Here is a 15,148-nt window from a genome sequence, read left to right on the forward strand (position 1 = left end):
CTTTTTAAGTCATTCATAGATCATCAGTTTTCCCTAAAAAGAGGTGATGTGAGACACAATATCAGGGATTTTTCAGTTCCTTTACAACTTGTATCATAACCCTTTAATTTTTACAAGAGATTCAGTCTAAACTATGTAGTTTATTCATTTATTTTCTAATGTATCTGTGTTGTGTTCAATTGTGTGTTACATAAAATGAAATTTATTGGGATTCGATAAAGAAATGACATTTACACTTAACCGTGTTAGATTTTTGTAAGCCGATTCTGAGGTTGTGACTAGTTTTGTCAACTAAAACTTGCTGCTCATCTTCCCACTCAAATTAAAACTTCGAATTAACATGTGATTTGTGCTTGTATGACATTAGAGTCTGAACTTTTCCTCTCATGGCGATCTCAGAAATATTCAGTGTCATGCTTAGCACTGGCTCCTCCTCTGATTCAACTTTGGGAACTAAATTTGCCCTGTCATGTTTTGCACTCGGCCGGCCCTAGGCTTTGTTCTCCAGGGAATTGCCAAAAAATCCTTACTCATGCTATGTCCCATGCTCCCTCCCCCTGCAGTTTTCCAAGCCTACTTGTGAAAACAGCTGTATCATGGTTTGTCTCGACCCCTCCCACTGCTTCTGCTGAAGTTGTCATTTTATGTTAAGCAGACGGTTTGTGACTCAGAGTTCCTGTTTTCATTGAGGCAAAGGGGGAGGGCGGTGGAGACAAGCAGCTTGTATAAAAGAAGGAGAAGAACTAAAGCTCTCAAACTGAGCAAGAGAGCAAGATAGAGAGCTGCAGCTCCATCTGAAGGACTTAATCACAGCTGGTAAGTAAATCACAATTCAAATATCAGAACCTTTGCTGATGTTTAGATTTTCTAAATCTTCTCAGTGTTGGGCTATTATGTGCAAAATGATACATTTTTTATAAACATATTTTCTGACAGGTTTAGCATATTTAGGAGCACAATGGAAACAGAAAAGAGGACTCAGAAATCAGCAGAGCAGACCGTAACCAGGTTAGATTGAGCCACTGTTATTTCCTTCATACCTCTAAAACTTTGTTTTGGACTTTTCCCCCATTGTCCAGATATGACTGATTTTCTTTAATATCCTGAAAACCAATGTTGTTTTCTCTCACACAGAGATCTGTCAGAACAAATCAAAGAGGTGACCAAGGAGAGTCATGTCAGAGCAGAAAACACAGAACTGATGCTGAGCTTCCAGCGGGGGCAAGTTACACTTCAACAATATAAGGTAATGACAAACTCTACAGCAAGACGGCTGAGATAAATAAAAATTTTGGTTGGATTCCAGCGGGTTAACCAAATGCACTTCTCTGCCTCCTCCAAAGCTCCTCCTGTGCTCCCTGTATGAGATCTACCAGGCGTTGGAGGAAGAGATGGACAGGAACTCCAACCATCCCGCTGTTGCACCCATTTACTTTCCCGCTGAACTGGCCCGGCTCAAGTCCATCGAGAAGGACCTGGAGTTCTTCTATGGACCGGACTGGAGGGAGAAGATTGTCGTCCCTGCCGCCACTCAGAGATATAGCCACAGACTCAGACAAGTAGGTTTTCTACATTCCACATGCAAAGGCAAAGGAGAAGAGCATCACCCTTTCTTTTGTTTATTTTAAGGCCCAATATAACTTGATATGTTAAGTTTTGGCATAGACGAAAAGAAACGAATGTTTCATGAATTTCTCATTTTTACGCAGAATGCATGAAATGTATTTTGCAAGATCTGATATATAGGTTTTTGAGAAAAGACAAACAGGTCACAGAAATGCTTGTATCACAAAGGATACATTTGGCGAGAGAGAGGTAACACGCTTTATTCTTGTGTATTTTTTAGATTGGCAAAGAAAACCCTGAGTTCTTGGTTGCTCACGCTTACACGCGATACCTGGGAGACCTGTCTGGAGGGCAGGTGCTCGGCCGAATTGCCCAGAAGTCCATGGGGTTGAAAAGCGCAAATGGTCTGTCTTTCTTTACCTTCCCTGGCGTTTCCAGCCCCAACCTGTTCAAGCAGCTCTATCGCAGCCGGATGAACAGCGTGGAGCTGACGGAGGAGGAGAGGAACGGCATGCTGGAGGAGGCAGTGAGGGCCTTCGAGTTGAACATCCAGGTGAGGAGGGGGCGGTGGATGGGCACTGGAATCAGGTGCCAGGCAGCTGAGCAAACAAGATTAGCCTGAGTTAATCTTGTTGCTTGTTCACTCACAAGCAGCTGATGTTCTCTCACTTGGTTTACAGGTGTTTGACGGCTTACAGAAGATGCTGAGTGTGCCGGGAAATCTGCAACAGCAAAGCTCAACAAACTCCAAAGCAGTTCACAGTAAAACACTCCAGATCCCAGGAACCATTTCACCAATGCTGAGGATGATACTGGGACTCTTTGTGGCTCTGGCTGCTGTCGTGGGACTCTATGCATTATAGAGACAGTTTGAAAAAAATGTTTTCCTGATCTGAAGATCCTTCTGTAAATAACTGATAACAATTCCAAGTAAATTTTTGAGCTTTTATCAAACTAAATTTATACTGTATTTGTTTACATTGTGTACTGACTCAATTTGTACTATTTTCCCTATCCCACTGATGCACTGAATGCATTAAATGTGCAATACTGAAAAAATACTGTATATCTGCCACCTTTTTTAATAAAATCTGTTGTAAAATTAGAAAAAAATGCTTGTTTATCCTACAGTTCTTTCATTATTATCTTTTCATGGATATGACCGTGTGAATGTTGAGCCCCCACAGCTGGATGATAGCTCCTGTTTATGTGGCCTATTGGCTCTGTTGGTGTTTTTCAGATTGAGTACAAACAGTCTGTGGAGATAAAAGAGGTTAAAAAAAAAGATTCTTTGCAAGGCAGATGATGCTGTTTATCACGGTTCTCTACAGATATAGATTCAAAGTTATTTTCATATCAATGAATTAATCAAATCTGAGACTCTGGTCTTGTGCCCTAAGTGGAGGAGATTTATCTTGGGACTTCTTTCACAGAAGGGAAAAATGGAGCAGGAGATTGATAGGGGCTATCAATCTCCTATCAAGATTGACTATCTTGATAGTCAATCTTGATCTAGTCAAGATTGACTATCTAGTCAATCTTTCATGGACAAGAGAGAACTGAGCTAAAAAGCAAAGGTCTTGATTTACAGGTCAAGCTAAGTTCCTATATGGTCACAAGCTTTGGGTAGTGAGAAGGAGATTGGAGCTACAAGCGGCCTAAGTTTTCTTCCTCAGTGTCTGTAAAAGATAGGATGAGAATTTACAGGAAGAACTTTAAAGCAAAAAAATAAATACAAATCTTCCTGATCATCTGGATTCTGCTGACTTTGAGTTCAATCGTTCACTTACGTCCAGCTAGTAGCATAAGCTGTCATCTTTGAGGACATGCCAAATATCAAATACTGTCAGATAAAGATTGAATTTCAAGCCTTGAAAAAACAGCTAGATTATTTTCTTTTTTATAGACAGACTTTCATTTAGTGAGGACTTGATATTTTGTCATTTGTTCTCATGTGCCTTCAGTTATGGTTTTGTTTTAGGCCCTGCTCCACATGTGTCTATTCCTTGTGCACAAGTGTGCTATGTGTACTCTAGTAGCTTCTGTGCATTATTTTGTGTTTTGTTCTTTTTTGAGGATTTTCAATTATGGCTGAAAATACTCAAAACCAATGAACACAACTCATCACCTCAAAAGATTCAGAATATACTTTTATTGTGACTTATCAGTTCTCACATTTTTTTGCACTTTTTGCATACATTATAAATTAAAACAGATACAGACTCTTGGTGTTTGTCACCAGCAGCTTCTTCAAACACAACTGTGACATAGTGCTGGTATGCGTTTCCTCCTGGAGGAAAACTGAAGAACGACAAAGTAAAAGTCAAAACTGATTGTACTTCACAGAACTTGGCTTACATCAACCTTTAGAAAAGGCACGTCGAGCGCACAGTAAATCAGAAATGTCCTCGTACTCAAATCTCTCAACGGTTCAAATCATGCTTTACATTCAGTCAGTCTACATCCCTTCCTAGTGCTTCACCAGTTCTTCCAACACAACACAAAGTCAGTCTCACATTATGTGTCAGACATCAAAAGGCGAAAACATTTTGCGCTACTAAACTCAGAAACTTTGGAAATTTGTAAGTTGCTAAACGAAGTTCAGAATCACACAACAAAAAAACCCAAAAAGAAAGACAGGAAGTCATAAGTCACACTTCCTAGACGTGCCCGTCTCAAACAACCGTTACCTAAAATGCTTAAAACAGAAATTAAAACACATTTTTATATGGAACCCACAAGCTACAGACTTTAAGATTAGAAGCTCAATATGGCGATAAGGAGGCCTGAACAGGAAGTTGTGATTCTGTAAATGTTTCTGATGGTAAACATGTATAGAATCTGGAAGAACTGGATTTTAATTAAATTCAAAAGCAAAAGGGTGAATTCATAAGGAGGAAGCACTCAACAACTAATGCTTGCAAAATAAAAGACAATCAATTCTTGAATCATGTGAATGACTGAACTGATAACATCTAAAAAGAGTGAAGTCCTGACAACTTTAATTTAGTTGCGGAAACTAACGTGAATTGTGTGAACGTGTTTCTGCAACATCCCAGAATATGGATTCTCTATAAGAAAATCATCTTTTCACTTTGTGTTTCCATTGTCAACTTAACTAAACACTGATTCTCACATGACTCAGATAAATCGCTTTGTCTGAAATAACGGACATTACGTCAAAGAGGAAGTAAACAGCTGATTATTTAAAAACGAAAATCATTGCATTTTGTAATTTTTTAGCTCATCTGACTTGATTTGGCACATTATCCTCCTGTGAAAATCCAAAATTTCTTCAAACACAAACATGTGTGTAACTGTTCTTGATGTGTGTGTTCATCCCCAGAGATCCTAGAAATACCTGCGTAGGGCCACACCCTGCTACCTGTTTAATAGCGAGGGTAAAAATGGTGTCATTCCTTCTGGACAGGATCGGGAGCAGCCACCAAGCTGGGCTCAGTTGGTTTCATATGTAGACAGCAGGGCGGCGTCCACGGGCTCCATACAGGAGGGGCAGGTGAAGGAGCGCATCAGCCAGGGGTCGATGCAGTCCAGGTGGTAGATGTGAAGGCAAGGCAAGAACCGAATGGGATCACCATATTCAAAATCCATCATGCAGATCACACACCTGAAGAGAAAAGCAGCGTTTCAGCAAACAACATCATGCAAAAGAATTCATTCCTGTAAAACTTTTTCACGTTTTATTTCTTTACAAGACAATCTTGGCTGTAACATTTTTATTTGGATTTCAGGTGATAGGCTAGTACAAAGTAGTGCATAGCAGTGAAGAGGAAGGAAAATGACTCAGTTCTCCAACATTTTTATAGATATAAAAAAAAATCTGGAAAACCTATTATGCATTTAATTAGCCCTTCTGAATGAAGCCTTTTCGATTTAATAACAGTTGTAAAATTTTTATCTATGCCAGCTTTATTCATCTAGAAACTGAACTTTTTACCCATTCTTCTTTACAATGTAACGCTCTTCCTTTCAGGCCTGCCCGTTTAGGTGGAGAGCCATGTTTCAGTACGTGCAATATTGCCATAGTCTTTCCGTTTATGGAAGATAGATTAAGCAGAGCTTTGTGACTCATTCAAAGCTCGGGATATTGTTTCAGAAATTAATTGTGCTTTACAATTTCCCCACAACTTTCTCCTGACATATCGCCTGTGTTCCTTGATGTTGTTTGTTCACTTATGTTCTGTAACAAACCTGAACACTAAGGTTTAACTACACAAGGCTGGTCTCAATTGATTAAATATAATTTCCCTTCTCCTCCTAATCAAATCCTTTCTTTTGTTGGCCTATCACATAAATCTGCAAGGCAACACAATGGATTCTGTGGTTATGCTCAAACTAAACGTTAAAAAAAAATCAACAAACATTATTGCAGATGAAAACTTCCGCAAGGTACAGAAAATAAAAGGTCTTTTAAAATAAAGTTTTGTGATGAGGTCAATATTTAGGACTTACTCTTTTACTTTCTTCTCCGAGGCGTCAGAGCCAGGGTTGAAGATACCTGTGGGAAGATGCTGGATGAGTCCGATACGCTGAGCGATGCGGATCTGTTCCTCCTCGGTCAACTGGTTGGCCAGACGACTCTCGCCTGGCGTAGGATGGAAGACTGGCACCGGCGGGGTGTGCTGCTACAAACAGATCACAAAACACAGCCCGTGTCATCTCCAAAAGCAGAGGTGTAGAGCATTTGTTTCACACAAATTCGACCACAAATCTAGTTTTTCTTCTACACTGCTTAGATGTTTTGCTGCCCATGGGATTTCTGCTCATACAGCTTGCTTTTTGTAAAATCTTCACTGTAAGTACTCATGCTCACTGGAGAATTGCTTTACATGTTGAACCAGCTGATTGTTCTTATCAAAAACCAAATAATACCTGGCTTAAGACAACAAATCTAACAATCAATCAACAATCTGCAAGTTAAGCAGGAGAGATTGAAAATGTAGGACAAAAAAAACAAACAAACCCCGAAACAAAATGAAGTACCCATGGGGAATGTTAGATTCAAGGCAAACAAAAACAGATGAGAATGAAAAGCTGGCAGTGACACAGTGGGAACATCAGGAATGTAGTATTTTATGTTTTACTGAAACATGGCTGCAGGGAGATATTCCAGACACTGAAGTCTATTTATCTGACTGTGAAATTAACTGGCAGACGAGACTTTTATTCAAAAACATTGAGATACATGCACTACATAAAAGGTCAACTTTTTTTCTCACTATCTGACATTAAATGAAACAAAACCTTCCCGGTCTTGAACCATTTAAGATTCAAGATACATTACACCCAACTGCTAAATGCCAGAAGAATGAGAGAGAGGGAATTTTGGCTATTCAGAAATCTACAGTGCATTCAGAAATACTTCTCAGTGCTTCACTTTCTCCACATTTTTGCATTTGTCATAATGAGGTATTTGTGTTTAGAGGTATGTTTGGGGTATTCTTAAACAAGACTCTACCAATAGTTTATTGGAGTTTTTTCTCATTTCTCCTGACATGAAAATGTAAAAAAAATATAACATCTACAATAGCTGCGAGAATTATGCAACCTAATTTAAGCTATCTCCAAAAAACTTTGAGAGAGTCCTCTCTGAAGCAAAGAGATTAGAGAAACTATAACATTTAGGGAACATTTCCTGAGCATTAACTTTAAGTTACCATACGGGAAGATTCAGGTAAGATTATTGCTTATTACCTACCTGGCAAGAAATTATTTTTCTTTTTTTATATTCTCTGGAAACAATGAAGAGTATTGCACATCTGCTCCTTTTCAAACTTCCTTTTATTTCCACAATTTAATTACAGTTTTTTTGTTGTTGTTTATTTTTCATACAGCACCAAAATACAACAAATGTCATGTTGAGGTATTTTACAAATAGATCCAGTTCCAATTTTTTTTACATAGAGTCCAGTTCGGACAAAAGAACTGAATTCTCAAATCAATTCATTTTAAACCAACAGAATCACATGCTTGATGTCAAAGTGTAAACCTCCCATTAGTCTGAGCCATACGTTTAGGGCTTTAGAAATCAATCGAACAAATTAATGATCTGCCTTTATTACACTTCTAAAAACTATATCTTTTATACCTTAAGAGATTTCAAACAACTGCTTTAAATGCATCCCATGAACTTTAAATTCATGGGATGAATTTAAAGATGGCATTTTAGTCATAAAACAATTAAGTGACGTCAATCCTCGGGCTGGGCGTAAAGTAGACAACCAAGTTGCTTACCTGATAGGGCGGCGGGGGCTCTCCTGGCAGACTGCCCCCCTCGGAATCGTTCAGCAGCGAAAGGTCATCCCCACCTTGTGAAAACAAGCAGTTCCCCATTGACCTAAAACCACCATGAGAGAGAAGACACTTCTTTCTGTGGGCAGAACTCAGCAGAGAACCTGAGCCTCAAAAAGCAACCCGAGCAGTACCCGGACGGTAACTTAGCTCGAAGCTGCTAACCGCAAAAAGGAGGCGGCAGGAGACAAGAGTTCAGACAAATCACCGCAAACGCGGATTGATACGGGTTCTCTTATTCCAAGCAGGTGACACAGATGTTAACTGTGTTTGACAAGGAGACGGGTCTGCGTCCAGCTGTTTGCTGTATTTACAACAGGCAACACGCCGGAAATGTCGTCACGAGGAAGCTGGCCAATACTACACTTCCGACCTGCAGTGCAAAATAAAAGTCTGAAAGAGGCACAGCAGCATAAAGGTGCAGAATAAAAACGACTTCCACACTTTTTGCAGCACACTCCACATTTCATGAAGTTTTAGGGCGAAAAAGTAGTTTGCTCATTCATATGATACAACAAAATAAACAACAAAAACATAAAGAAATATATATTTTTTTATAAAAGATCCAGTTAGCTGTATTCTGTGCATTACGTCATAAGATAGTATTAACCCGAGCATTTGAGCTGTGATGTCTTGTCCCCATTCTCCCAAATTTATTTAAATCAAAACAGAAACAGGCAAACAATAAGTTGACTAAAGCAGAGGAAGTTGTGCAAAAAAGGACGCAACCTGAATAAACCATAAACAAAAATACCAGCGGCTTAAATTGTAAAATATATATATATACAACATTTTAAATGTGGCGACTTCATGCCCAAAGGCGGTGCTGGTGTTTATGTCACAAGCACATAAACGCAACCACACTGATGTTATGAGCGATGACCTGCTTTACAGGAAGTCGTAAAAGTGGGCGAGGCTTGTTTGGGTTCTTAGCTTTCCGAAGATGAAAAGAGATGTTTAATCGTCGATAAAACACGTCGGGCTTACTGTGCATAAAAATCAGGAAGAAGAGGATAAAATACGAGTAGGAGACGCACCAAACGTTTTTTACCAACCGCCGTTAAAAATCAAGAAGCACAAAGAGATGGTAAGTAGAGCAAGACGCGATACCGTTCAGCATAGCTCGGAACAGGTTTTTACCGTTTTAGGGTATTTTAATTAAAACAGTTCATTTGCGTGGCAACAGAAAACACGAGAGAAGCGTTTAAGGACTGGTCTGTGCAGCTGGGTGTGTGCGGTTCTCTGTTTAGTTTCCTAACAGTTCATCCACACAGGACTTTCTCCAGTTCTAACATGGCCTCAACTGTCTTTTCTGTAGTTTTCCTGTCATGTGTTTTCCCCTTTCTTTGGCAAAACACTAAAGTAAAGGACACGCCACTTTGGGGAGATTTTCGCATAGATTGTAAAGTACTTTAGTTGAACATGTTCATCCTTACGTGTTTGAGTCGCAGTTTAAAATGAGGATGCACTACCTCTATAAAAGCCCTCAGAGCTCCTTTTCTTCTTTTGTCCTTAGGAAGTTATAAACCTGAATTGGACAAAATAAGAATCAGCAGGTCAGACCAACTTGGCTTTATCTAATTTTAATGTGTGCATATTCAGACAACCAAGTCGTGCCTACCCCCACCCCCGCCTCCGCCTCCATCTTGTGGGACCAAGCCATCTAGGGTCTCTTATCCACCGCGTCCTCAATATGCCGCAATGCCTTTTACATGTGATTCAAGTCCTCCAGTCCAAGAGACAGGCGATCAGGGAGACAATTCACATCACTTCCAGGTAAGCAAGCGCCTTCTCATCATTCTGGAGTTATAATGACCGGAGATATCTAAGATATGTCTTGATTAAAATCTCGGCTGAGCCAGAACACTAGTGCTCCACCCCAGCACACAGACAACAGCACACCTCCACCTCCACCTCCACATGGAGAGGAGGACACAGAGACCGACGGGGGGAAAGAAGCAACACCCAGTCCAGGAAACTGACCCCCCACCCCAGGCGTATGAGAACCCACAGGTGTGTCATCATGAATAAGTTTCTGTTTTTACAGTAGAACTCTTTTGGCAGCAAGAAAGATAGTATCTCTACAGGTGCATCTGATTAATGAAATATGAAAATATGCAGAGTAATTCATTTTAGGTGTTTGTTTTCATTCATTTTGATGTTTATGCTAATTAAACCCCCAAAATTATGATTTCTTTTCTTAAGATCAATGAAAACGGGTTATAATACAGAAAAAATATTTCAGTATATTAGTTGGTCTGGGCTTGTTTTTCATTATTTACTGCATCAGTGCAGCGTGGCAGAGGTCATCAGCCTTCAGCTAGTCCGCGTTGTTTGATCTGGTGACTGAAGGGTTTAGGTCAGTGCAGAACTGTCAAAACATGGTCATTACAGCAGGTGTTGGTACTGTCAGCTGAATCGCCATAAAGCTTCTCAGCAGAGGGAATCATGAGGCGCTATAAGATTTCCCACTAAGCTGACTTTGGCTATAATAAAGCACAGTGAACCAACATAAGGAGATGAAATGTCTCCCCACTTCCTCACTGGAAAACTCACCCTGGACTTTAAGGAATGTTGACCTTCTGCTCGACTTTTCCTGCAGACTATGGGAGCTTGATTCCCAAATGAAATCTAAACTTTATTTTGGCGCACTGAACCACATAACAGTAAGATGTGTCTGTCATTCACTTGTGGCTTAAAATTTTAATTTCAGTTAACAAAAGGCTGGTTCTGGCAGAATAAATTGATAAAACCACCTATGACTTTTAAGATACTAGCTTTCTCTACATTCAGTGAGAACTTCTTAAAATGAAACAATACTAAGCCTCTATTGTTATTGATGTAATTTGGTGCTGTGCAAATAAAATCTGATTTGATCTGACTATTATATCAATATAATATTTAAGCGCACATCTGATGTGTTGAAGTTCTATTTCTGTGGCTCTCTAGTCTAGAGGGCCACACAAACAGCTGACGTATCAAACATGACTTAAAACGAGGAAGAGCAGATCTGCGTGACGTATCAAACATGACTTAAAACGAGGAAGAGCAGATCTGCGTGACGTATCAAACATGACTTAAAACGAGGAAGAGCAGATCTGCGTGGAGTGACTCCTGAAGCAGTCAGTCTTAGTTCACACCTTGTGAATCTCCCAAAACTCTTGGATAACCTTTGCTTTACAGTCAACTCAAAGTTGAATATCTTTCAGTCACATTTTTTCCTTCCACTGCATCTCCTGTGATTAATGAGTTTTGGGGTTTTTTTTAGCAATGACATTTTGTGGATAATGTGACTGTCTTGCCACATCAGCTGTCAAGTCATCAGACTTCCTCATAAATGTGTTATTATTCTAATTTTCAGTTTGGGTTTTTTTCCAATTAGCTGTAACCTGTAATTATAAGTAAACACTTGAACTAAATCAGAATATATTGAATCTATGTGAGTTTCTTTTTTTTAAATTCTATTACTTCCATAAATAAACATCTGTTGATTTTTATGATTTATTGAAATGCATTAATGCAATGTCAATTTTCACATCCCCAGCTTTCTGAGACCCCAAATCCTGAAGGAAATGTCAGTATGATGGATGAAGATGATGACATTCAGCATTCAAGAAGTGCTTAAGTTGTGTTCAGAATATATACTGTGTTCAGTTGAAATGATTATGCCCATAGGGACAAATTAGAGGAATTGTTTTCCTATTTTTTAGACTGTCTAAATATTGGGCTACAGTAAAACCGACACTGTTTTTACTCTGTTCATAGCAGATCTTTTCTTTTTAAGATATTTTCTCATCCCACAGATATTTAACTGTGGGATAACTGTGCAATGTAGAAGTAAATTTGGGCACACTCGATAACCTTGAAGCACATGATTAGTCAGAGAAATCTTGATACGGCACAATGAGCCGTCAGTTTTCTTCTACTTTTCCTTCACCTGCAGTTCCACAGGGGGACAGTTGGCTCAATTCATTTTGTGGACATAATACCATTGAGAGCTGTGCATACATTTTTTTTTCTGATTCTTTTGATACACGGAGGTATGAGAAAATGAACTCTGTCCTTTGTGTTTTGGACATGAGATGAAGACTGATACACAGCTTCAAGCATTGCTTATTTGGGCATTCTGAAAGTGGAACCTTAAAATTTCATTATTTCATTAAAGAAATGCTTCTGTAAAGTTTTCAAACAGGCGACCAGACAGGGGACACTGACAATTTTGGTTTGGAACACCAAACCAAATTTTTTCTGGCTTTTACCAAAAAGTCAAAGCCAGAATAGAACTGTGTGAGTTTTATATACGTTACCATATATAGGGAGTGAGTGGTGTCAAATGAAGGACAGATGGACAAGGATGCATAACGCAAACTCTGAAGTTTGGTTTCTCCTCTGTTAAATTCATACTAGTCAAAAGTTAAAAAAAAAAAAAAGGCCTGTTTTCCAAGTGAGAGTTGCACAACTTCAGCTTCCACACTTTAAGCTATTTAAAAAGTAAAATTACAAAAGGAATGTCATTCATTGCTTTCAATCTAATTAAATTGAAAGGCTGGTAATTATGGTAGAGTATTTATTTATTAAAAATGCACTAAGTTCTAATGAAAATTACCTGTGTAACAGCAAACTATTATGTCAAGTCAGAAGATAAAGCTTTAAGTTTTGAGGCATGGTAAATGGATCTTGATGCTGGATTATAATAAACGAGAGGCTAGATAATAAATAATAGATCACCAAAGAAAAGTGTCAGAGTTGTGTAATACTGGATTTAAAGTGAATTGTTCTTTTGTTTTTGCAGTGGGTAGTTACTTCTCAGATTGAAATTCATGCTGTTGGTTTATTTTTATATTAAAACATCTGTTTAGCTCATATTTCCATACTTTAATACACCGTGTGTAATGCTGGTTGGCTTTGTTTTGTTTTTTACATGATAAATATGTTTCACTTTGAGAATTTTTGATTATGAAAGCAAAGTTTTTGCACAGGAGAAGAACTTATTTTAAAGACAAATTTAACATTTCAATTATATGTTTTGTAGAGAAATCTGCAGTAAGTTAGTGACTTTCTTTGCAGTTGCATTTCTAAAGATGTTTTAGTTTGTTGACATATTTTTATTCAATATGTGCCTTTAGGATTTATTTTTTTTCCACTGTCACTTGTGCATGCATAGGATGGGATAATGTATTGAAGTAAATAATCGATACTTTCCTTTAATTTTCTTTGAATTGGACTGAGTAGAAATGTAACTTCTATTACTTGAGTTTCTCTAAAACAATATTTGTTGAGAAATGACAGTATATGAATAAACTGAATTAAATTTTAGACTATGTTTTTTGTCATCAAAACATTTCTTTATATCTTAAACTCAAACTTATATTTTAGTGTTTCAGGACAAATTGATGATCCATAAGTGAGAATACTAAAGATTCAAGTGTTGTTGGAGGTATGCGTGGCTTTACATTCACAGTATATTTTCACAGTGGAACTAGTAATATCTCACAAGTAAAATAATACCTCTATTGATTTGACAGGGAAAACAAAAAAATGAAATTTCTTTACAGAATTAAGAGAGGAGTCGGAAACATAAGGACCAAGTAGTGTTCGACAATGAGTGTTGGAGAAAATAATGTAAATCCTCTTTTAAATCTAGCATGTACTGTATGAAATCCTAATCTAGATTAACTGAGTTTTAGCAGCAGCAGGTTCTAAAATGATTTGATTTATCAAACAAAAGCTGAAGTTTAAAAAAAAACCTTTGTACGGTAGGATTTAAGAGGGAAAGCAGCTGCCATGTGCTGGTGTTTAAAGCCTCTATAAAAACAGAAGTATGCTGGTCGGGAGCGCACATGTTTCTTTCAGCACAACGCCAAGGAAGAGGGTCACCAGTAGTTTAGAGATGCAACTTTTGCCATCCCTTAATCTGGGAAGGGTTACAAGACCATTTCCAAACTAAAGAAAAAAACGTTAGTGGAAAAAAATAATACAACTGCCAGTATTTGTTGGAGTGGACATCCAAGATAGTAATGCTGAGGGAATTTGTAAAAGCTACAAATTGGACTACACAGGCATCAGTAAGCATGTTAAATACTAAAGTTCATGTCAGCAGAAGAAAATATTGAAGAAGCATGTCAATTTGAAAGGGTTTCAATTGGATCGCCTAATTTCTATGAAAATATGTTAGCATGCTGCACCGGAATGAATAACGAGATTTCTGGAAAAATGTCCTTATGACAGATTAGAGCAAAGAACAAATATTTATTTGTGACACACAGCACTATGTTTAAAGAAATCCTAAAACAGTATATCAGCAATTACATCTCATATTAACTTACAAGCACAAGGATGGAGAGATGATGATTGGCCAACAATCTAATCCCAGATTAAGGGGTGGATGTAGGACCTGAGCACATTGCAGTCATTGAGTGAAGATTTCTAGAGTTACATGTGGTGGATTCTTTTCATCACTTAAAGCAGAAATCACTGCACAAAAAGGTTAAAGTTGTTGTGAAGATCCATTCAAAGTCCAAAATGTCACCCTGATTTAAATGTCGCGGTGGTACCTTCAAAGAGCTGGGCAGAAAGGAAAATCTGAAAACATCAATGAAGAATGAAAAATCCTCTATAATGGTGTAAAGTGCCGACAATCATAAAGAAAAGCACCACTTCAAGTCGTTGCGGTCCAGATTTGCTTTACACGTTTCTGAATCACAGGGTGTATTTTTATTTAATTTTTTTTTCCATTTTGGCCCCATTTTTGTTTAGCAAAGAAAAATGTATGACTCTTACACGTGTTGTTGCCATTTGTGTTGAATTTTTGTGAAAGTGTAAGTTCTATCAATTTAGTTTTTCTATGGGCAGATTCGGTATAGTTACTGTAAGTTAGTTTGGAACCAAAGTCTGTATTTGGAATTGTTAAAATTATTTTGGTAACTTTTAAACCCTGGTGGAGAGGCCTTTTGTTTGTCAAATGATTTTTTTGACTTTGATATCATGCCCTTCAAAGCCTCAAAACCAAAATTATTTACACTTTTTGAACTTGTAAGATCAGATTGTTAACTTTTGTTTTCATCTAAGTTGTAAGAGATTTTTTGTTATTGTTCTATTTTTTTTTCTGAAAATAACCTACAATAATTACAATCAAGTTGGAAGTGCGTTCAAGTTGGAAATGCCTTCAACCACACATGGCCTTCCTTGAAATAATTTTGGTTTTGGAGCTTAGAAGGCCATGACGGTACAACTTCACAACCAAGATAATTTTTACATGTCCAGATACGTA

The 15,148-nt window shown here is 38.0% G+C and overlaps 2 protein-coding genes and 1 long non-coding RNA gene across 4 annotated transcripts; 2 read left to right on the top strand and 1 right to left on the bottom strand.

Annotated features, from left to right (window-relative positions):
- Positions 1-660: 660 nt before the first annotated feature.
- Positions 661-2,668, top strand: hmox1b (heme oxygenase 1b). The gene is made up of 6 exons (XM_028016883.1): positions 661-816; positions 937-1,008; positions 1,135-1,246; positions 1,344-1,559; positions 1,847-2,119; positions 2,247-2,668. Exons 2-6 carry the CDS (start codon positions 959-961, stop codon positions 2,427-2,429), a joined length of 834 nt encoding a protein of 277 aa, XP_027872684.1. The 5' UTR covers positions 661-816; positions 937-958; the 3' UTR covers positions 2,430-2,668.
- A 1,033-nt stretch (positions 2,669-3,701) lies between these two features.
- rnf11a (ring finger protein 11a) lies at positions 3,702-8,240 on the bottom strand. Its single transcript, XM_028016884.1, has 3 exons — positions 7,822-8,240; positions 6,040-6,212; positions 3,702-5,194 (listed from the first exon to the last, which is right to left on the bottom strand). Exons 1-3 carry the CDS (start codon positions 7,918-7,920, stop codon positions 5,023-5,025), a joined length of 444 nt encoding a protein of 147 aa, XP_027872685.1. The 5' UTR covers positions 7,921-8,240; the 3' UTR covers positions 3,702-5,022.
- A 536-nt stretch (positions 8,241-8,776) lies between these two features.
- On the top strand, positions 8,777-13,199 carry LOC114144258 (uncharacterized). Of its 2 annotated transcripts, none has more exons than XR_003595453.1 (4): positions 8,777-8,965; positions 9,395-9,654; positions 9,741-9,891; positions 11,423-13,199. It is a non-coding gene; the product is annotated as an uncharacterized LOC114144258 (long non-coding RNA). The 2 variants fall into 2 exon arrangements; XR_003595452.1 differs by having other exon boundaries at positions 9,481-9,654.
- Positions 13,200-15,148: the final 1,949 nt, after the last annotated feature.

This window comes from Xiphophorus couchianus, chromosome 5 (genome assembly GCF_001444195.1).
Source record: "Xiphophorus couchianus chromosome 5, X_couchianus-1.0, whole genome shotgun sequence".
Classification (NCBI taxonomy): domain Eukaryota; kingdom Metazoa; phylum Chordata; class Actinopteri; order Cyprinodontiformes; family Poeciliidae; genus Xiphophorus; species Xiphophorus couchianus.